Source organism: Harpia harpyja, chromosome 22 (genome assembly GCF_026419915.1).
Source record: "Harpia harpyja isolate bHarHar1 chromosome 22, bHarHar1 primary haplotype, whole genome shotgun sequence".
NCBI lineage: Eukaryota > Metazoa > Chordata > Aves > Accipitriformes > Accipitridae > Harpia > Harpia harpyja.
The window spans coordinates 2,687,220-2,710,529 of record NC_068961.1 but is presented as its reverse complement, the minus strand read 5'-3'; the positions used below and the strand labels follow the sequence as shown (position 1 = coordinate 2,710,529).

The window sequence follows — 23,310 nt, the reverse complement described above, 5'->3', positions numbered from 1 at the left end:
TTTCTGTTAAGATATAATTCGTGGCTCTTCATTTCACAAGAAAGGCTTCCATTAACATCGTTGTGGCCTACGTGGGAAGTGGATGTTCGGGGCAGGGGATCAGCATTAGCTCCATTGATTTATTTGTGCAAATTGTACTCCTTTCCACTCAGCAATACTGCACAGACTGTGACCCAGGCTTACAGCCTAAGCCTCATACTTCCTTCTGCGCGGCTGATACCTAAAACTATCAGATGATAACATGATCCTGCCTCCCTACTGTATCCAGAGCCCTTAGTGAGCCCAGTGATTTACCTGGAAAATATGGCAACAGGCAAGAGTCTTAAGATCCCCGTATACCTATTTCATGTGGGATCCTCGTCACTCAGTCAACAGATCCCAGGTCAAGTTATCAGCTCTGCTTAGTTCCTCTACTTTAAAGGGAATTAAGTACCCAAATACCTCTGAGAATCTGGGTAATTAAGTGGCTACTAAAGATGGGATTCATCTCACCTAATGTTAGCTATTTAAAAGTTAAGCAGCTACTGTAAGGTAGTGCTTTTATACTCTCCTACAGTCAATGGGATGGCAGGGAGAGGAAACTGGGGAGTGATTAATTTCCCTTATCCTCAACTTCTATCCTTGGATGAATCACCCAAGAGATGCCATTGCACTGACTGTGGGAAAAGCCTGGGCTACAGCTGCAGATTGACTTTAGGTAGGATGACTCGTACCCTCTGTGATGCTTTCAACGGCAGTTAGGGCAATCAGGGAACGTCCATTATTTCTGCAAGCAAGATTAAGGTTTCCAAGCCAGTTCTGTTTTTTTGAAAAAGACTATGTCCTCCAAGCTGCTAATAAAAATCCTCCTCTCAAAACACCTCTCACCTCAGCAGAGAACCGATTGCTGATTCTTCCTCTTAGTGGACACGTTTCGTATGGGTTTCCCATCCTGGCTGTATTTCCTCAGTTTGCTTACGAGAACATGACACAGGAGCACTCCCAGAGGCCCTAGTGGAGTCAGGATATTTTACACATACTGCTTTCCCCTTATCCAGAGAAAGAAATTGGATTGGCTTGAATCACTGCTGGCAGTTCTTTATCATGACATTATCTTCCAGGTATTTAATTTTTTTTCTGAGGTTTGAAGTTAGGCTGTCAAGTCTATAATCTGGTGGTTTTCTGTATTCCACCATTTAAAAATGGGTATGGTCTTTGACCTTTACTGCTTTTCAGAGACCTCTCTTGTCTTTTCCACATTCTTTGAAGATCCCCCTATGCCTAAGTTAGTACTTTGATTTGCTCCATAAATATTTTAAGTCAAATTTCATCAGAATGATTCAGCTTGAATACATTTATCTTAGCCACACTGTCTAACCCAATCTTCCTTTAGCTTGAACTTCGCTCCTGTCTTCAACTGTCTAAATTAATGGGATTAAGCCCTTGGCACAGTTTACCTTTTGGCACCCAAAAGCATAAACTATTTTCTCATTTAGCTTAAAATCTTTTAGGGGGACTTAAGTTTTAGCCACTCATATTTGCTCAGAATTTTTTGTTTCCTGAACGTGGGTACTTACTGCTCTGTCACACCCCATATTAAGGCAGATGGCCTCACCAACTAAATGAGGGAGTGGTAGGGAATAAGACCAACAACCTTGTGAGAAAAATCCTAGGAGGTACAGCAATTATCTGGGAAACGGGAGATCCTGTGCTTTCAAGCCAGGCCCCTTCTTGCCCCTTGTCCTAACCCTTGCACTCACGCTTGTGCAATGTTTCCATCCCACCACGGTCTGGGTGAGGGGTGCACATCAGGTTTAAGATGCTCTCCTGGGATGTTACGGTTTTAACCCCACAGGGACTGAGTAGCTCCATCTACCCGGAGGTTGCCACATCTTTGGAAACCGCGGTGCAAAGAGCAGACACAAGCGCATGCCGCACCTCTGCTCTGCAAAGGGCCAGGGGACATCGTGAGTGGGGGACAGGGGTGCTCAGCATCCCCCTGAGCACCAGTGGAAGGGGTGGGGGAATGGACCAACTGTGGGAAATGCTGCTGGTCCCTCCATAGTCAAACCCACGAAACATGATTACAAGCAGACTGCGTCTTCCCCTGCAGGCTTCCCACACTGCCCATCGTAGGCTTCAGATCAAGTGTGGCAGTGACATTAAGGCAGACTTGGTTTTTTTCCCCTGCTCTCCAGGCTGCATACTCAAATGTTCAGTGAAGCATTGCCTATGTTGGGCATCTGAATTACGGCGGACTGGATTTCATCTATCTAATGTTGCTGACGTATTTGTAAAATCTCAGAGGAATATTGATATTAAGCAACCACAAGAGTACTTTAATACATAATTTGAAAAGTGGCAGATTTACATAAACTATTTAAGAAGCTGAGAGAAAAATTATCCCAAATTCCCATTTATACCAAGTCATTTTACGGTGTCTCTTGAATTCTTGCCCAAAAAAAGGCTTGGGCCAAAAATTTGTGTCAGGACATAATTAATCCATTCTCTGAGGAAGGCTGATCAGCCTCACTTTATACTTCATTCTTTCTCCATTACCAGCACCTCCTTTATCCTTCATTTCTTTCCTTTGCCCATTAACTGAAAACATACAGTAGCTTTCTCTCCCCAAGACAGTTCTCACTAGAAGTATCAAAAGTAGTCTCTGATCCCCACTCCAACTCAGCTGATACCAAACCCCCTCAGCCCTCCTGATGGTCTGGTGGTAACAGGGGGATGGCCACAAAATTGACCTATTTTGGCACCAAACTACAGGACAAAGGCGAATGCTAATGGAATACTAATTTAGATATTATCCATAGCAGACCTTCGCTTGTGCAAAAGAAATAATGGATGCTTTTAATGTTTTAAATTCAGGGTGAGTTACTACAGATGCTGGGTGCAGATGGGCAACTACCCAGATTAATAAGCATAAATGACTTCTTGTGCTGGCTGGCTTTACATGTTATCTTTCCCTGATTTCAAAAGGGGCTTTGGATGTCAGAAAGAAGACTCACAGTTTCAACGGGTGAAATAAGAAGAGCGGTTCCCATATGCGACTTCTTTGTCCGTGGCTAGTTCCAGATATAAAAGGAAAAGGCTAATCAAACTGCTGAGCTCCAAAAAATTGCCCAGAGCATTTCATAATGGCATAGGATAGGGCATTTTGAGCAATCCATTCATAAGTGCATTAATACGACTCATGTGCAACTCCACTTGGTCTTACCTCAGCAAAATCGTATCCCTTGCAAATACCCACTTGCCCACTCTCTGTTTCATGATATTATTTCTTTTCTCCCTAATGGTGTTTTGTTTGCTAGTCATTACCATTAAAAGCATGATGTTAGGGCATGTAAAAAGCAAATGCAGATGGATGCAAGGAGAGAGGACTGGTTTGAACTGCTCCTCCACTTCAGTAGTGGAGGAGAGAAGAGAGGCGAGGCAAGGAGAGGAGACATGGGGGTTTTGATAGTCTGCAGCAAGAAAGACCACTTGCTGCCTTTTCCCAGCTCATTCAGGAGCTCTGCTCTGTTACACTCAGGAAAGGGAAGCAATACACGGGAGTGTATGAGCAATATAATAGCAAGCAAGAAATCCGAAATCCTCAACATGCCATTAAATGACTGACTAGTTTACTCCCATCTGGGACAACTGCCTAAGCATTCAGTAGCAATTATATCATTCTGAATAGACAAGTAAGTCCTGGGTGACAGCGCAGGTGGGACTGAACGGTGGTCACCGTGCTTTGCTCCATTCTCTGCCTAGAAAATACAGGCACCACACAGAAAGGGAGGCAGTCTCAAAAGCATGACAAGCGTCATGAAGGGAACCTGATTGGGCTGCACAAGGTTGCTCTCAAAAGAATATAAGAAAAAGGATCCTGGTGAAGATTTAATAAAGGAAATGAATGACACACAGAGGAAAAAGAATAACTGGGGATGTCTGTTTATCACTTGCCCTCATGCAACAGAAGCGGATCGCCAGTAAGAGCGGAACGCCGTGCATCTGCAGTTGGTAAAAAATTTTCTCACACAACAAAAAATTAACTTCGGAAGTTCTTGTCACAAGATATCAAGGAGAAGAGCTTGGTAAAATTCACAAAAAAGGTCATTAAGCAAATGTACAGTTATGTTCTTCTGTTCTCCTGGAGGAATGTAAAGCATCATGCTTCCCTCCAAAGGGAATCAATAATGGATGTGGAAGCATCCATACAGCGGTCTTTGTATGGATCCTTGCAATTTTCCCATGTTGATCACTTCCTGTACTCAGACCTGAATATTTACCTCCATCCTGTTTTTTCCTGCTGTTTCTAATCTATGGCACTATTTTTGCCTCACTGTCTGAGTTCAGAGTCCCCATAAGAGATCTCTCCCATAGGCTTTTTTTAAAAAATAAAGTAGTTACTGATTCTCTTTTATCCTCTGCTCTACTAGCCTTCGTATTCTAATGTGTTAGGAAGCAACATCTTAATATTTTCCAGAAGCAATACTAACACATCATAGAAAATTTTCTGAGCATATGTTAAAACTCCAATTATAATTCAGCTAATGAACCCATACAAACCTTCAATTAAATGAAACGTATGCAGTGCTGTCTACCCAGCGAAGTACTTGCCCGGCAGTTGACTGTAATAAGATTATGTGGATTCCTAGCAGATCTGCTTCCTCAAAGCTTTTGGGGTGACTTACTATATTGCAAATTAAATTGATAACAAGTGAGTGCCCCTCTCTCTGACTGCAGGTTCCCCACCGTTGAGTCCCTCATTCTCACCAAGAACAGGAAACTGAAAAGCCTCAGCGTTTCCTCTTGACTGATTCCCTTCACACTCCTTGCTCTGTCTGTCTCCCATTAGGAAGGAAAAAAATCCATAAATGGTAGGCTTTTGTCTTTGGCTTTGTTGTTTTTTATTTTAAAAAGTGGACAAAACTAGTCTTCAAAATCTTTGTTTCACCTTCAAAATAAATTATCTTATTTTCCAAGTATTGTGTAAACAGCAGCTGTCAGCAAATCCAAAGTAAGTTATTTATGGAGCACATAACCATGGAGTTGGAAGCCCGTATACTGTAGATGGTTAGAGGATGCTGAAGTAATTATGCCCAGTAGTATGGGCTGAAGAAAGAAGTTTGACTGAACACCAACAAAATCTTTTGTTTCTTGTTGAAGTATTCTGTGGATTCATTCAGATGGCCAACAGAATATCCTTCTGCTGCTGTTAACAGAGTTGCATTCTTATTTTTCTGATAACCTCATATTACTCTGGGAGAGGATAGATAATTTTAGATTCCTCATGTTAGGGAATTTTAGAAAAGGAGCATACAGCCGAATTATTAGCAGTATTCCCTTAATGCTCAGAGCCTTCCTTACGGCAGTGTGTTGGAGCTGCAAACACAGAACAAAATGATGGGTTCAGACTCACTGCAGGAATTGGAGCGGCCATTCTGCTCACCAGCGAGTGACAAATGAAGCTCTTGCTAGGACGCTGCCCCAGCATCAGCAGGAGGGAGACTCTTTAGACCCATGTAAGGCATTACTCACTCAACAAGAAAACCACTCCACATTTACAGAGTCCTAGTGCCTTACTGCCTTGAAGAATTTGAAGCAAATTTGAGATTTTTCAACTCTGTGGCAAAGACGGGCATAGTAGTAAACTGCATGTGAACATTAAGTTTGTGTATGAACCCACTGTGTGGTCTATGTTTCAATTCAGTATCATCTTTTAATGGGTGAAAATTTGTGGCAGGGTGGATGCTCCTGGGATGCAGATGGGAGAGTTTAGGAGAGTGTGGGCTGTGCCTCTGTCACGCAAACAGCAGCACATACCGCAGCCCTCTGCGCTCAGGAGGGATGGGATGGCACAGGATGATGAATCTTTTCAGGAAATCTATTTTGGCTGAGGACCCTGAATTTGTCCTCTTAAATAATTTTGCTTGTGTCAGTAATCCGTCCAAATAGAACTGATTCTCCATAGTCCTGCTGCTTTGTTTTCTTTTTAGTGGCCTGTAAACTGGATATGCTACATTAACCGTTACTGCCTGGGTAGGATATTTTCCAGCAAGGTAAAAGATGTTAATCTGAATCACCCTCAGGCTAAGAAATATAACTAAAACCATGGAGCAAATATAACATAAAGTAATGTAATATTAAATATATACACTACAGTATTATAATATTACATTATGTTATACAATGTAATATTGTATTATGCTGCATGTTTACATTGTATATCATATATATGACATATTTTATATATTATATATGTTATATATATTATAAATGTTTATATATTTTTTATATATATGTTGTGGTTACATATACATATACGTAAGGATTATCATCACCACAACCTCTGGCCACATTTTCAGAGAAACAGTGGAAACAATCACATTTTTGAGGAGTCAGGGTTCCTAGTGTGTGTTAGCCATGGTCTGAGCAGGCATTAAGGGATTCTGAAGTGGTTTCATTTCTCGATCTTTGATAAACTTAGTCAAGAGTGAGGCACTGGGTGCTCAGAGATGCTGTGGCTTCTGTGGCTGTTTCAGGATGCGTCTATGTCTTTTCTGCTGAAGCTGCCCTACAATTTATACATATACAATCGTATTTCTGCCAAATAAGCCAGTGTGGGAGGACTAACACTAGCAGATGTGGTGTGAACTTTATCGGGAGAAAATTACCCCTTACGGAATTTGCGAGTGTGTCTAAACAGAGTAACGTCTACGCTCAGCGTGTATTGCAGACACAGACATGAAATTTTTGATCTAGTACGTGGCTCCCTCCAACTGTCCTGTGCAGGCGTGGCTTCATTTTAGACCTGGGGTCTTGGAATATTTCGGCTATTATTACAAGTATCGCAGATGTGTAGCATTTGAAGCGTGTGTCGATACAAACCACAGCCCACTGGTGGCAGCAGTTCGTTACCGGTGGACCAGACTGTGTGAACAGCATGGGGGCTGCACACATACCTGATTTATGGGTAGAGACATCCAACTTTCACCTCTAGTTCAATCTACAGGGCTGCTCCTCTTTCTCATCCCATAATTCTGATTTTATCAAGACCGCAGCTGTGAAATAAAACTTATATTACAAGTGTAGGAGACTAATCAGCAGAAGATAAAGAGCTATGCCTATAAGTTGAGACGTGTTCCCTTTGGGAAGTTTGATACCATCCCCAGTTTCACATCCATTCTGTTTAAGGCACATTGAATAACTGCAATAAATGGAAGTTGGACTCAATCCCATCCTTATTAATATCAGTAGCAAAAGACCCATGGACTGAAAAAATTGGATCCTGCGTATTTTTGCTCTTTCTGCTCCTGTGTGATAGTTTGCATTCACGTGCAAAGTAGCTGTACACCTCCCTGCAGAAATGAGCTCTGCCTGCCCGCCTGCCTGCAATGATGTGTTTTGGCAATAATCCCACTACGTCAATACGTATTAGTGTTACTGTTGTTGTTTTTCCTGTGCGTGTGTGCAGTAACTTCCTACCAACCTTAAAACATGCCAGGGAATGCTTTTGTTTCTGCCAGACATAAACAAACTTGTACCTAGTGATAATGAGCAACAGAGGTGACACTTGAGCGAGCAGATGCCACAGCCCCTGCTACCACCAGAAACTGTGAGTAACTCTGAGCGCAACTCTTCCTGCAAGGGAAAATGGACTCTGCTCCATCCGTCCCCGCCACTGCTTTTTACTGCCGGTGACCGTGTCCTTGAGTGCGCTTCTCTAGGCTTGATACTTTAAACACAAGAATCACAAGCGTTGGCAATCTTTAACCTCTAGCACTGGTCCCTACCCTTCCGTGTGGCATAACCTGAACAGTCCTATGGGCAGAGTGATGCTTTCCCGAGGGCCCTGCCCGCCTGCCTTAATTGCCCCAACAGTAATACTAGTCAAGCTGAGATTGTTTGAAAAAGTGAGACATAGACAAGCCTGGGAAAATTCTAAATGCCTGCCAAGCACAGGGTCCTTTTCAACCCACATGTCCCACGTGTGTGACTTTGCTTCAACACATGTCCCTCCCAGTGCCCACCTCTGTTTGCGCTCAGACGTTGTAACTCCCCTCTGCCTTGAAAGAGAAACACGAGGGCGAAAGACGTGAATGTTTCAGGAGCTGTGTGGGTGCCAGGACAGCCTTTTCTGTCACACACATTGATGGGGTGATGAAGCCTTCACGCTGCGAGAGCTGTGCCTTTCATCCTCTAGAAGGTGACCCCTCCGAGACACACACGCTCCTAGTCCCTGCCACCGGTGGAGTACACCAGAGGCAACTGAAATCCATGGTTGTGGCAGTCACGAGAACTTCTTCTCCCTTGCTTTTTACAAACTGGCACTGTGAAGAAAGCATCACATCAATAAAGTTTAAATGACTGGATGTGCTTTACCCCAACAGCTCCATCCTTCATTCCTTACCCTGGTGAAAACTCCAACGCCAAGGAGGTGAGTCAGGTTTTGAGCAGACCTCCTAGCCATTTCTACATCTGGTTGGGTGGCAAGCTTAGTTTCTTCTTTCTTTTTTTTTTTTCCCCTAAAAATAAATTAAATTAAGAAGGGAGTAGTGGAGAAAAATAAATAGCTAGATTAGATAGATAAACCCACACGTAAACTTTGAAAAATCTTGCCTGCCTACAATCTTACAAGAAACAAACGATTGTTGCACTTGTATGAGTTTGGGGAGCCGAAAACACAAAGGAGCTTGCTGGCTGAATATGCTTAAGATGGTTTTAAAGCGAATGCCTCAGATACGGCTACCAGCATTCAGCACAAGTGGTAAAATCCACCCAAGAAAATCAACACAAAGCAATAAACCTGGGGTGAGTTCCAAGTTGCCACTAGTTTACAGCCAGCTGAGAGATAGCTATATACAGAGCACATAGCACAGGTGTGGTCTCAAGGGTAGTGCTGTTTTCTAAGCTAAATAAATTAATCCTTCTGTATGCTCATGCATAGTGACTTACGCCACTCTTCTGTATCCCGTCCAATTATGTCATGAGAATGTCAGCTTTGGAGGGAGGAACCCCACTGTTGGAGTGACATAATTCACCTAACTAATGATGTCAGGTACATTTTGTTGCTCTGCAACTCATCCATGAGTACAGTACGAAGCATGGGCATCCCGGGGATGTTCACTGATGGGTATTTCCCTATCTCTGTGCTCTTTCTTATGAGCAAGTGGATTGGCAATGCCCGAAGGAACTGCCAAAGACCATACAATAGCCTACGCAGTTTGACGCTATTAGTCATTGTTTCATTCTGCGTGTTTACTTTGGTCATCCCTTTTTCAATGGAATTCCGATAAGAATAGCCGCCTTGTCTTTTGTAAATATGGACTTGTTTGTATGTTAAGTAGAGATCACAGTATTTTGAATGTATATCTAGCTTTATCTTTGCATTGAAAGAAACTCATATTTAATGGAGACATAAAAATCCAGTCTCTCCATTTGCCTGAGATTTCTGTTTGCAATCTCTGTTGACACCCATGTGCATGCTGTAGAATTAGCAGTTTTACTTAGGAGAAGCCTAACGTTGGAGGATCAAGGGGTTGCTGAGTTGCACTAGGAGAAATGATTCATTATGCTTTTGTGATGCATTATGCTCATGTTGTCACTTACACACTTTCAAAATTATTATTTTTACTCATATAAACAAGAGGGAAGAAAAGCTGCCGCAAAATTCTGAAAGTGATGACAAGCTCTTGTGAAAATTTGGCACAGAGATGCCTTCTTCAGGTGGGAGATGTGCTAGGGTATTCTTTTCAGTTCTCAGGTACTTTGTAAATCAGCCACTGTTTCTAGAGATAGCTTTTAAACGTATCTTTGCACATGCATCTGGCAGCAAGGAACTCCAGCCAAAACAGGCTGTTTGGACACTTTCAGTTCACAGACCTGTCCAAAAGATCCCCTGTGTGAAACATGTAAGACAAATAAGTAAAAGCTCGGTGGTTCCCTGCAAACTTAAAGAAATCTTTCTGAAAGTTGGAACGGTACTTCTCTTGCTTCTTTTCCATTTATTAAAAATTTCAGTACATGATGACAATAAATTCTTTGCATCCCTCAAAAGCTGGAAACCACAGCTGAAGGCCTGCTCATCTTTTATTGCTTATGGGTATAGGGAAGGCAAGGAAATCAGAGTCAGGCAGATTGGTGTGGGAGAGGAGCATCTGTTCCTGGAGGGTACTTAGCTTCCCATGCAGCAATCTGAGCTTCCCAACCTGGCTTCTCCTCTCCCACAAGCACTACTTTCCTAAAGTCATGACCTGTTGCAAAGTTCCCTTTGTCAAGCACAGTAAAAAAGGAAATGCTGCTACTTGGCAAGCCAATTAGTGCCAGTATTTGTCCAGCTAGGACGGGCATTTTGCAAACCCTCTTCTGAAATTAAGCTCAGGGGGGATGGGAAGGCTCTCCTTGTAAACACGTTGCTCCATGAATCAATTACCCTTTTTTTTTTTTAATTGCAGATAGTATTTGGTGGAATGTGACACAGCACAAATATTGTGCTCTGACATTTGCACAACTGAACACCCAAACCCTGATGTGACCGTCGACACCCTTCTGCTGCTGGCAGGGATGTAGTGCAGCAAGAAACTACCCAAAGGGATTGTCTCTTCACTTACGCTCTCAGGATCACTGCCAGCTCCTGTTTCCTCTAGCGGTATATGGAGTGAGAGAAAGCATTCTCTCTCAGAGAGTCAAGCATGTGAAAAGAAGATTTCACATGTGAAACTGAGACCTGGAAAACAATCACTTGGCTTCTCTTCCTTTAATTTATTTTCCATATGATTGAGAAATTTACATACAGAGTTTATTTTTATCTTACTAGTCATCAGATGTGCCTAGGATCCCATTGTGAATAATAAGCTGAAATGGGAATTAATCTTGGGTGCTTTATCACACAGACATTTCATGTTGCCCTAATTACTTTTCTTTTTTCTTTTTTTTTAACAAATGCATAGACTCTATGGCAGAATTAGCGTAAGGTTAGAAGATTTGTGCTCCTGATCGTGTTTCAAAACATTCTTCAAAGAGAGCTCAAGGAAAAGCCCACTGAAGTCAATTTGAGATACAGACACTTTCGCTGACATCTGTTAATATCTGATTAAGCTCCTGGTGCATGGCCTTGAGCAAGTCTTTTATCATCACATTTTCGCAAACAGGAGCAGTACACACTTACCTGCAAAAGGAGCGTTCACATTTTTTACAAGACTTCAAGCATGGACGTACAAATGAGGCGCAAGAACCATGGTTTACCACTTACTACCTTTACTACTATGTGAACTTCCTAGAAGGCAAGAAAGAACTTGCCGCCTTGCTCTTGTTCAAACCCTCAAAGGTGTTAGCTGAAAACTATGTTAGTGAGGGTCCAATTTCCTTCTTGCAAACGGGATCAGCAATGTGCTGAAAAGTGCTCTCCTTTAACACGCAAATGACTGAGAGAGCGCGTGTCTAGCCAGGTACTACATCGCCAAATATTTGTTGACTGAAATTTTTTTAAAAAGAAACTGCTGACACAAAACCCTGTAAAGCAATGGGAAAAAAAATGGAGCAGCTCATCAATACACAAAATAAGAATTCCTAAGCTAGCTATCCTTTACACCATGTGGCCTAGGATGTTTACTGAGGGTGTCAGCTCTGCCCCATCCAAGTGCGCTTTGGAGTTTGTTATTCCCAGAAGTTATCATCTGACATGGGGCAGTCCTGTATGAACACGTACCTTCCTCGCATTCTCCAAATAGCAACAAACAGAAGCAAACATAAAAGGACACGGAGATATGCAATTCTGCAGCTACACTACTAACACAAAATGCTATAAAGAGGATTTACTTTTACAGAAATTAGCCTATGTCCTGCCACCAAGATGCAACACCCTCATTTTGCTTCAGCGGAACAATGCTGTCTTCATATATGTAGTAAAGTAACATATGACATTTCTAAGATACTGTGACTATCTTAGTATTAATCCACCAGAAAGGAGATATAGGAAGGCAAAGAAGGAGCAAAAGTGTAAATCTTTTATTTGCCTCTGTCTCTCAGAACTGTAATTGAATCTAAACTCAGCAGAGGAGCCTGGTTCGCAGATAGCGGCAAAGCTCCACTTGAGGCTGTGGGTTACGCTGATTTAAGGGATCTGCGGCTCTGTCCCAAAATGAGCAGAAGCAAAAGAAGGCAGCACTGCTACTGGACAAGCGGCTTCTGAAAAATCACCCCAGTCCCACAAACACTCACTGTTCTGCAATTTCAGGAGCACATTTCCCGCACTGAGGACAGGGGAATACTGATTTGCTCAGACACACGGGAGAGCGACTGCAGCAGCCACAGAGCAGAACAATTCTAAAGAATATTTATATTAAATTTACCCTCACTTAAGAGGCAAAAAACCCCTTTGGCAAAACTGAAAAGTCTGAGGCTGTAACATCATTGGGGATGCTGATGAACCGCTCATCAGAGAAATTTCACAGTTCCTAGTCACAAGGTTCAATGCTCAAAAGCGTCAAAGCAGTAAAAGGCCATAAAGTCATTTTACAGAACTTCCTCAAAAGCTAGCAGAGTTAGCTGGTATCCAACACAGAAGATCCCTCGGGAATGCTTTTAATGCCGTTATTATGAAAATCTGTAAATATTCCCAAATTATATGATCTGTTCTTTGCCATTTCCTTCCTAAGCGATTCCTTTGGCCTTCAGTGTCGCTGGGTCCCTGGCTCCCAGGAATACTTTAGCTCACACCATCGCTCTCAGTGATAATAGTCTGTTCGTCTCGATTTTGGAGGTGCTCATGGACTAGAGGAGGAAACCAGACTTTACATGTCACACCTTCAAAGGTGAAGGAGCTCAGGTTTAGGAAGACTCTGGGCTGACTAGAAATCCTGGTTCACTATAGGAAGTATCATTGGGGTTCCCATGGGGACAAGATTTTGCTCCCTTGAAATTACAGCGCTGGCAATCCTATGAAAAATGGCCAGCCAAGGGAGAGAGGACAGCCACGAAGCAGAGGAAGCAGCATCCCCAGGGAATTTATTGAAATGTATTTACAGTTCTCCTCGCATATATTAATACTGTTTGTGACTCAGGGCTTTTAATTCATCAGCAATCACCCTCACATCAGATGCCCTGCTGGAGGGCAGGGACCAAGGAGCAATACACGACATGGTTCCCACGCAGATGTCCCAGAAGCAGCAGAAACCAATTCCCGGGCGCCGGCTCCGGTCCCACCTCACACCTTGAGAGCAAGCGTGCCTCCGCTCCTTTGCAGAGCTGCCGCCAGACAAAGGCGCAGAGATTTTCCCCGACTCCTTGTCATTCAGCCACGCACAGATACACCCCCCCCTTCTTGGTCTTTCAGCTCTTTCAACATCAATAATTCATTTTCTCACCCAAGGCTGCAAAGGCAGAAACAGGAGTCACCCGTGCCGTACGCCCCCCTCTGCCCCCACCCAACAGCAACTGCCCATCCTCTAGCTAGATGCCGCTGCTTTTAGGACCGATGGCTGCTTGAGGCTTGCTCTTTGAATTCCCCGAGCGATGCTGGGGACATCTGGGGCCCCCGCAGAGCCGGGGGAAGCGACAGCACCGGGACCGGCCGGGAGGTGGCTCGCTGGGGCCGACCCGCTCCGGGGAAGCCGGGGCTATTGTCTGCTGGACCGGCACCAAAGCGTGGCCTGGCCGGGGAGCTGGGGGAGCCGTTCTTTCTTCCCTTTAGCAGCAGAGCTGCAAGGCCAGCGGGGGGATTTTATCCTTTCCTGGCAGCGGGGTTGCAAAGACACCGATGGGCTTTTTCTCTCCCTTGCAGCAGGGTTGTAAAGGCGGGGGGGGGGGGTGGGGGGGTGGAGGGGAGTGGCAGCTGCCGGAGCTCTGAAGGGCCGAGGGTTTCGTCTTTTCCATCAAAAGGCGGAAATTTGAGTAATAATCAGCGAGCTGGTATTGCTCAACTACACCCCCCCCCCCCAGAGGCCCCCTCCGTGTCCCAGACTGTCCCGGGGGTACAGGGAGGGGGGAAACCGGGATGATTTTCGGTTTTTTTGGGGGGGGGTGTGTGTGCGTGTCCCCGTGTGTGCGTTTCCCCGTGTGTGCGTGTCCCCGTGTGTGCCCGTAGCTGTGTATGCGCGGGGCTGAGGAAGGCTGGGCGGTGGAGGGAGGGGAAGGAAGCGAAGGCAAAAAAAAAAAAAAAAAAAAAAAAAGAGAGAGAGAGAGAAAAAAAGGCGGAAAGCGGCAAAATGGTTAGTGGGGTGACGTCACCTCCATTTGCATAGGCGCGGGGATAAAACCGCCCCGCCAGCGAGCGCCCTTTATACTGGCGTGCGGAGCGGCGGCAGCAGCGAGCGGCGGGGCTGAGCATCACCGCGCGGCGACACCGGTGGGTCCCGCCGCCCCCCCCCCCTTCCCCTTACCCCCCCACCCATCCTTGGGTGTTGTCGTGTCCCGTCCCCCCCAGTGCGGGCAGCAGGAGCCCCTGCCCGCCATCCCTGCCGGGGAGGGACCGGGGGGGGGGTGTTTGTCCGGGGGGGGGTATTGTCCGGGGGGGGTATTGTGTGGGGTCGTGCGAGCCGCAAGCTTTGTTGCCGTCCCGGGGCTTTATTTTTTTTTTTTTTTAATTAATTTCCCCTTAAGGAGTTAAAAAACGCGGTCAGCGCCCGGCGCTTCCCCTCTATTGTACTCCGCAGCGCGCAAACGCTGGGAGTTGCCCCCCCCCGCCCCGCCCCGAGCTGCAATGCCTTGGATGCTGGATTAAATTTAAGACTTTTAAAACCGATGATTCCTTTTAAATGAGCCGGGGACGAAGCGTTTTCTTTTCGGGGTGCGGCCCCTCTTCGGCGCCGGGGGGGGTGGGGGGGTGTCGGGGAGCCCTCCCCCGGGGGTAACGGGCTTTTTTTGCCTTGTGTGCCCAGAGTCACCTGCCAACATGTCCGACAAACCAGACATGGCCGAGATCGAGAAATTTGACAAGTCCAAATTGAAGAAGACAGAAACGCAAGAGAAAAACCCGCTGCCTTCAAAAGAAAGTGAGTGCGGGGGGGGGAGGGCGGGGGAGGCGGGAGGAGACAAAGAGGGGCGGCGGGGGGGGCGGGGGGGAGGGAGGATTCGGGGCTGGGGCTGGGCAAACCCCAGCTTAATGGGTTTAATTTCTTTACGTTTCTATTTTGATCCGTCCGTCTTTCGGTACGGACCGGTTTTACAAACGATAGGAATTGTCATGTGAATGCATTTCAGGTTCTCGAGCCTTATTTTTTTTTTTTCCTCCCTTTTTCTGTTTTGTTTTTGTTTTTTTTTCCCCCTTTTTAGCAATTGAACAGGAGAAGCAAGCGGGTGAATCGTAATGAAATCTGCCCTTCCAAATTATGCACTGTACATTCCACAAGCATTGCCTTCTTATTTTACTTCTTTTAGCTGTTTAACTTTGTAAGATGCAGAGAGGTTGGATAAAGTTTAAAATGACTGTACTGCCCCTTTCACATCAAAAGAATAGAGAGAACTACTGACACTGAATGAAGGCGCTGCCTTTCCCTCTGCCTGTCTGGCTTTGGTCCTGGTGGCATGAAAGAGCTTGCATGTTGATGAAAGAAGAACTTGGGTGGGACTACAGTAAACTAGAGTAACACACGAATAAATGCAAAGCTGTACCAAGGTCCTGCGAGCTGTAAAATGCAGTTAATCGAGTGCCATTTTTTTTTTTGTTCAAATGATTTTAATTATTGGAATGCACAATTTTTTTAATATGCAAATAAAATGTTTTAAAACCTGGATGGTATTTATGTCCTCTATTTGAAGAACTGTATCAAAGGATATGAAGCATAAAAGCCGGTACTGAGACACGGGATACTATGAAACCTTTGGAGATGACTCAAACCTCAATCACCATTCTAATTTTTTTCAATACGTGCTCTCGCCAATAGATAAATTTGCGATCCTCGAAGCTAGCTTTTAGACAAATTTCAGTAAAAAGTTGCATGTCTTATAATTTGTTACCATGTGAGTATATCACTTTAAATATTTCTTCTTTAACGTAGAGATGGATAAAGGCAAAATATTTGGCTATGTTTATTGCTTTGCCCTGCCCATAGCATAGCTCTTAATAAGAACCGTTCTGTACTGTTGCAGAGATTCAACCTCACTTGTATAAATCCATAGTTGGTTTAATTAATTAAGGCTTGTTCTGCTGATACAGTATTTAAAGGAAGATGTAACTTTAATTTCAAGTCCAAGATTGAACATAAGCTTTTTAGTATCCTACAGCTATTTTAGTGGTTGGTGTCCCATGCAAATAAAAACCATTTTACTAAAATGTTACTTGTATTTTGAACACTTTTATAATCTCTTAATGGCTACTTGATCGTAAGAATGGGTATCAAATAATAAAAAGCTACAGTTCCTTTACTAATTAAAAACTGACCATTTGGGGGCAAAAATGTCATGATACCTTATAAAGTGAAGAGGATAATAAATCCTATATGCAAATAGCAACACTCCACGTTGCTGGTCTATGGCAGTTCATTCAGGCCTGGGACGCTTTTTGTTATTTTTCTTCAAATGACAGTGGGTAAAACCTGTGATCCAGGGAGATCAGTAGGAGTTGACTTTAGTAGTCATGGATTTCATCCATTACTCACTTCACTTTGAAGTGAGTAATTAACGTTCTGGAAAAAAACCTGCTGTCAGATAGCCTGTAGGAGGGTGGCGAGCATGGTTCTGCAGTGCCTTAGTTTTATCTTCAGGGTTTGAGCCCGCATTCATTTCAGCCAGTTCCTATAAAGCAAAATTAGCCCCTCCGGGAAAGCCTGGGTTTTGCCCAGGCTGCTGACTTGGTGGGGTCACGTACATTTGGGGCTTCGTCCTACCGCCTCTGACTGCAGCGACAAACTCTGTCCTTGAGCTTACGCCAGCGCGGGCGGTGGGGCTCCTGCTTGAAGATTTGGGGCTCTCTGTGCTGCTGGAGAAGGAGGGAGCCCCAGGCGCTGTCCCCAGCCCCCCCCCAGCAGCGGAAAACTTGCAGAATCGGGTCTTTGATGGGAATCTATGGTGCAGGCCTGAGATGTTTTGATGCAGTCCATGGGAAGATTTGGGAAGTCTTGGTGGCATGAGCTCCTCCGCAGTAATTCAAACTGATGAGTTCAGGACTGAAGTGAACCATTCCTTGCGCTTGTAAATGTTTCAAGCTTTCATTTCATTCCCCGTATATAATGGGAAAGGCATAGGAAACTTTTAGCTGAGTTTCTGAAAAGTCAATTAAACAATCAACTCCCAGCTACTGATCTTAATCAGGTAACACAGGATGTAACATGACTAAATTCAGAAGTGTGCAGTCTGAACTGTACGTGCGCAAATGAGTAGAAGCGAGCGCTTGCTTACCGTGGATTCATCTATGGGAAGTCCAAACATCAGAAGACGGCGCTGGCCGAAGGGTACCACCAGCTGCGACGTGCCTGGTGGCCTCAGGCACAGAGTAAGAGGTGTGAGGCTCAGATCTGTTTTCAGGAGGTAGGGCAAAAAGCTACTACTACTGTTAGGAGCTCTGTTGGTGGCACCAAGGACTGAATAAAATACAAAATCAACTGGAAAGTAAACCTTCCAGGTGAAATTCAGGAATTGCCGGAGCCCATCAGCCCCTGCTTTGCTCCCTGTTCAGGTCTTTGCATATATTCAGAGGAAATTGTGGCAGATAGTCACCATGATTTGCATAGGCACTATTGAGGTGGTCGCATCTGACACCTACTTTACAGCAATGCAATCGATGGCGTGAAAAATGAAGGCTCGGATGGATCGATTGTAATTCTTGGGGCTGTGTCTGCGCGGGTTGTCGGCTGCAGCTAATAAAGGAGACGAATCTTTTTGGCTGTCAGTCTAGAAACTTTCACCAGCAACAAATTGACTAGAAAAAAAAAAAAATACAGCCCAAAACCTGGTTATGAAAAAGGGTCATCAGAAACAGAAAGGCACATATGGTTTTTGATCTCACACGCTGTGCAGTCACATTATCCCAGCCCTACGAGACGAAGGCTTTACGCTGTCTGGTGTGCTGCCTCCCCGCCCCCAGCAGAGAGGCAGCTCCGTCGAGGCTACGCGGTGAGTAGCTCTGCCCTCAAGTACTGAACCAAATTCTTCCTTTCTCAATATTTAAGAAAAATTTTTCTCTCTTTCATGCACCTCCCCAGATATCATTAACTATGCATGTATTGGACAGAAAGCCTATGCTAATGAGGTCCAAAATAGATCATTGTGGTATTAAAATTAACTACAGAAATGTAGAGACTTTAATGCAAGCGTTTTGGTCTTCTAGGCTATTTTTGTGCAATGCTGAATGTGTGATAAAACACCACTTCCCCTAGTAACCCTTTACTTCCCTAGAAACAGTGTAGAAATGAGCGGTTCCTATTGTGTATTGTAATCATATTCGGCTGCCACATACAGCTGCTGCACAACATAGTTTTATTAAAAAGAAACCCTGCGCCAACCCAAGCATCGTGTAAAATACAATGAGCACATAACGCAGCGTTCAGTGCAATAATTCCACTGGGCTGATACTAAAAGGGGTGTGAGGAAATAAAAAATGCAGCTCATGCTTATTCGTTGATATACAGTAGGATGACTATGCAAAGCAACCTATGGCAGGCTTGGCAGAGCTGCCTTCTGTGAGATCATCTGATGCACCAGCTTTGTGCATTTTCAATTCAACAGGCAAGGCAACCGAATTGTAAATAAAATGGGCTATTCTGTTAATTTGGAGAAAGGCAATCCCAGACAACATTTATCCATTATTTGTACACTGTCTGACAGATTAATTTGCTATTGTCCCTGTGATATGATGATTTTTTTTAAAAAGCTCTCTGCTCTTTACCGTACACCTCTTTCAGAATTCTGTGACATATGACAAGAAAGAGCCCATTTTTCTCTCTGTTTTCAGCTGAAGTTAATGACCTGAATTCCAGTATTGCTTTTACCAGGTTTTAAAAATGTCAGACCCCTCTCTAGCTTTCTCTCCTTCCTGCTTAGGAAAAAAAAAAACAACCCAAATTTCAAACATGGTGGGTTCTGAGAGATGTTTAATTTTGCCTCTGGGTTAATTAGCCTTCAGCATATTGGGAGCACAGCAAAGAGACTTTTTTTTCTCTTGTTTCTGCAATCATGAGGACTACAACATTCCTTTTTTCCTTGTAATCAAAAGCTGAGGTTCTCAGGAGATTTTTCAGTCTCCTGGAGCTTGGGCTTAAACTGTCAGGCGCAATGAGATTCATGCAATGTAATGAGAATTGGCAACTGGGAGATTCTCCAGCCACTGCTCCCTCACAAAAAGAGGATGCTGATGGCGAAGAACAGTCAAATCTATAGCATTAGTTTCAGGCCATGATATGCGTTTTTCTTTTAAAATTCAGAATTCCTATAGTTTTCTGATGGCTCTGGATTTATTGTTTACCTAACGTAGATTTTTCATTCACCAGTATTTTCCAAATGAACTGGTGGATTTACTCTAGTCTAAATATGTTTCCTGCATTTGAATAGTCCCCAAATATTCACAACATGTTTAATCAAAACATCGTCTTGAAAAAAAAGAAGTCATCATTCCATTGACCAAAGGCTTCTTGGTGACGAAGAAGCTTTTCCAAGTATTGTCATTCTAATCATTTTATCTTTGGGATGTGGTCGAGCGCTTGAAATTTGGGCCTGGAAACAATCCCATGTGACTTTGTAGACACAGCATATTCCATGAACAGACATTTGCAGTGCCCTTTGTGTAATATTGATGAATATTGAGTACACTTACAAATTGACTAGAGATGTGTTTGAAAATGAAGGAAAAAAAACCAAGAAGAAGAATGCATTTGCATGTTCTATAATATTTGCCATGAATAATTTAGTTATCCCTAGTCTCTTCTAGCAGTTTGAAGCTACAGCAGCAACATTCAGGTGTCTAAAATAAGACAGATGAACTAGCTGAAATCTACTTCCCTCTAGACCAAAAGGATGAAATTCAGCTTCTCAGATGGTTCAAATCTCACCAAATGTATTTCCTATAATGGTGCTTCCTTTCCATCTGACATATAACTATGTATGATATGGTTTATAATACTCAGGTACAGCATTTTAAAATGTTTTGAAATGGAGAAATATTTCTTCAAACCGTCACTTGCAGCTTTGGAATTTAAGGCCCTCTGCACAGCTGGATTTTGAGGCAAGATGATGTAGAGAATTCTGGACCTACATAATAATCTGAAAAATTGCTTGCTGGATTAATTTTTCATGCGCCTCAGTTCACCTCACCTGCTCTGTATCATCTGGCCTGTGTAAGAAAATTGAGCTAACAGGGGGATATTCTTCATCCTTCCCCCCCAAACCGAGCACTGCCTCTCCGAAGTGACACTGACCCACTGTGCAGTAGGAATAGCAGTCAGTGTTATATATGTGGCAAGATCTGACGTGGTACGATATTTCCTGTGGGACGGAATTTTCAGCCTTTTCACAAAGGGCTCATAACACTTGCTTACCACTGCAAAGGGTCCTAATTTGGTGTTGGACAACACTACAGATGAAAACTAATTTTGGGTCAGCTTTAGAGGCTTTTATGGTCCTCTCTGAGACTATGCAGCTATAATTATCAAAACCAAGGTGTGAACCAGGTAGAAAAATAGAAGGAAACCTCTAACTCATTTCCAGGATGTCATGTGTTCGATTTTGTCACTTACAGTGGATGTGGCCATATCAAACTCAGACAATAAAAAGAAGATCATAGTTTACAGCCCAGTGTCCAGTAAAGTTGGCCAAAGGAATACCTGTTTGGGCTTTAATACTATTATTTTTTCACGGTATTATGGTAGCACCTTGGTGCCTGTCGTAAAACTAAGGATAGGAAGACGTGTGTAGTGAAGAAACCGTTCCTGCAGGAACAGAGCTGACTCGTGGGCACAGATTTAGTAAAATCAGAAGCCTGAATGGGGACTGCCCACAGCAAGCGTGGCTGAGTGGAACATGAAGCAGACCCAAGGCTGGACCAGACTATAGAGTGCATTGAAAATGTGACCGCCTGCTTTCCCTTCTTGCCAGATGACTGCTTCTGCTAGACTTCCTATATGCAGCTGTGCCTTTGCATGCATGCAACGTCCCAGCGATTCGGCGTATCCTCACCATTTGGTTTATTACAAAAATTTAGCTTTGGTTTCTTGGGTTGGCACAGGCAGCTCATCCTCCCCTGAAGAAAAGAAAGCCCAGAGAGGAGGACCGAGAGAGAATTGCCTGAGAAAAGCCCATTCTTTGCATTGCACCTTTTTCTTAATGCACGATGAGAGCAACCAATGGTGGGGCAAAGGAAGCCGTTTCAGAGTGACATCCCCAAACAGACAAGTGGACGTGGCCCTCAGCATCTACCTTCCCAAAGAGGAAACCGTCTTCAGCACGCTGAGCACCCTCCAGGCTCATGGCAGGTTTATTCACACTGTTTTGGGTTCTGGTGAGGAAGGTCCCCCACAGCGTCACCCAGCTGTTCGCCCCACCGGCAATATCACAGGGTGGGCTCCCGGTAGCAGCCCCAGGACGCTCCCCAGGGCAGCCGAGCCTTTTTTATTTTAACATTTCTATTCAGCTTTCCTGTAACCTCATTTCATTCCTAGACGGTCTGCAAGGTGCTGTTCAAAACCAGGCCAGCTCCAGCCCACCTCAGGGCTGGTGCGGGCTGCGTGCGGTTGGTTTTGGGTGCCATGGGCTCCTGTGTGCCTGTCGTACGAGGTCCAGCACCCTTCGCCCTGCTCTGCCTGCCCTTCGGAGATGCCCAGACGTCGAGCCATCACCAATCCCATGCTTTCGCTGCCCTGCCTGCAGGTGAGAACGGTGGGCAGCATTGGTACCTCTTTGCCACGCTGGGACCAAGAGGAACACAGAGAACAGATTTTATTAAAACAAGGACAGCGATGGAAAGAGAACTTCGTAAGAGCAGAAGGGGACTGGTTAGTTGAATCGAAAGAAGCTGGCAAAGAAGAAAGGCTTTTCTTGTTATTTGTGCTTGCTAGTTTCAATCTTTTCTTGGAACCTCTTTTGAAAAATATATTTCAAAATATATAGGAATCTCCTGGAAAACATCTATAATATCTCTAAATATTATAATATTTCATATTATAAGCACTGGCAACATACCTTTTTTTTGGAGGGAAACGGTAGACAGTGAAGCTCCTAGTTACGAAGTTTCAGCCATACCGAGAAGTAATGTAAAATGATTGAGTCCTACCAGTACTACGCAGGAATAGAGACCAGCCAGAACCTTACCAATGCAGGCTCAGTGCTGGGTTTAGGGCTGCTTTGCATCCTAGGCATGGGGCAAACCAGCTCCTGTGTAAATCCATTACTTAAAGAATCCACTTACTAGATTAAGGGTACTACACTGTGTATGAAGGCTTTTCTTGATAGGGAGCCTGATGCCTATGTCTTCAGAAAATCTTGTCCTTAGATTAGGTCAAAAGCTAGAAGGTCCCATGAGATGTTATCACGGAGGGCTTATTAAAATGACTTCCATGAGAAAGCAATACATGATGAGCTTTATGCAAACATTCCTATTCCCTAGCAGTAGCAAACAAAGCATTACATGAAATGAAGCGAGTTGATGAAGGCATCAATGATTTAGTCCCACCGTATTGTTTCAGCCTGAATTAGGAATAAGAAAACTCCTAGCAGCTGAGCTATACCCCACCGCTCTGACATGTTAGGGCAGGATAGATGGATCCCAGACAGTCTCATCTCCATAGCTCGTGACTACAAAAGCAGCTCATGCTTGCTTGGATCATACAGAGAACATCGCTCCCAGGAAGAACTTCACATTTCTTTAGGTTTTGGGGTTTTTTTTGAACAACTTTAATTACCGCTCTGGGAAACACACAAAAATCTGCTGCCTGCTTTGCTCTTGGTAGTTGGCTTGCCGGCATTAAGCGGAGGGGGGAAGGGGAAGCTTTGAAAATGAGTGAGGCTATTATAGATAACACCACTTCTCAGCATGAGGAGTTAGTGTGATGCTAAGAGGAATACAGGTGAAAAACCTTTCCAGGAGAGATGCAAACTTCTACGGGGGTCCATACATAGGCTGTACATACCCATATACGGCTGCTTCCCGGATGCTTTGCTTGTTAAAGTCATCTCTGCTGTGTGTGGGAGGTGTGGGTTACGCTGAGAAATGCCAAAGTAGCTCTCAAGTCCTTGCTGCATTTTAAAGGTTAAAACTGGGAACAGTCTGGCATTCTCCGAAAGGCCTTTAAATGGAACAGAGCTGTTTAATCACATGCATTGCAGCACGAGCACCGTCCCTTCTATATCCTTTTCAGCTGGATTTTGTGAGCTGATAGGCAGAGTTTGTTTTCAGCAAAGACCACGTTGTAG

At 44.2% G+C, this 23,310-nt stretch overlaps 1 protein-coding gene and 1 long non-coding RNA gene across 2 annotated transcripts; both read left to right on the top strand.

Moving 5' to 3' along the window:
- Positions 1 to 14,187: 14,187 nt before the first annotated feature.
- TMSB4X (thymosin beta 4 X-linked) lies at positions 14,188 to 15,705 on the top strand. The gene is made up of 3 exons (XM_052773549.1): positions 14,188 to 14,320; positions 14,853 to 14,966; positions 15,247 to 15,705. Exons 2-3 carry the CDS (start codon positions 14,867 to 14,869, stop codon positions 15,279 to 15,281), a joined length of 135 nt encoding a protein of 44 aa, XP_052629509.1. The 5' UTR covers positions 14,188 to 14,320; positions 14,853 to 14,866; the 3' UTR covers positions 15,282 to 15,705.
- Positions 15,706 to 17,023: 1,318 nt separating this feature from the next.
- LOC128135077 (uncharacterized) lies at positions 17,024 to 22,972 on the top strand. Its single transcript, XR_008232926.1, has 2 exons — positions 17,024 to 18,024; positions 21,128 to 22,972. It is a non-coding gene; the product is annotated as an uncharacterized LOC128135077 (long non-coding RNA).
- The last annotated feature ends 338 nt before the right edge of the window (positions 22,973 to 23,310 follow it).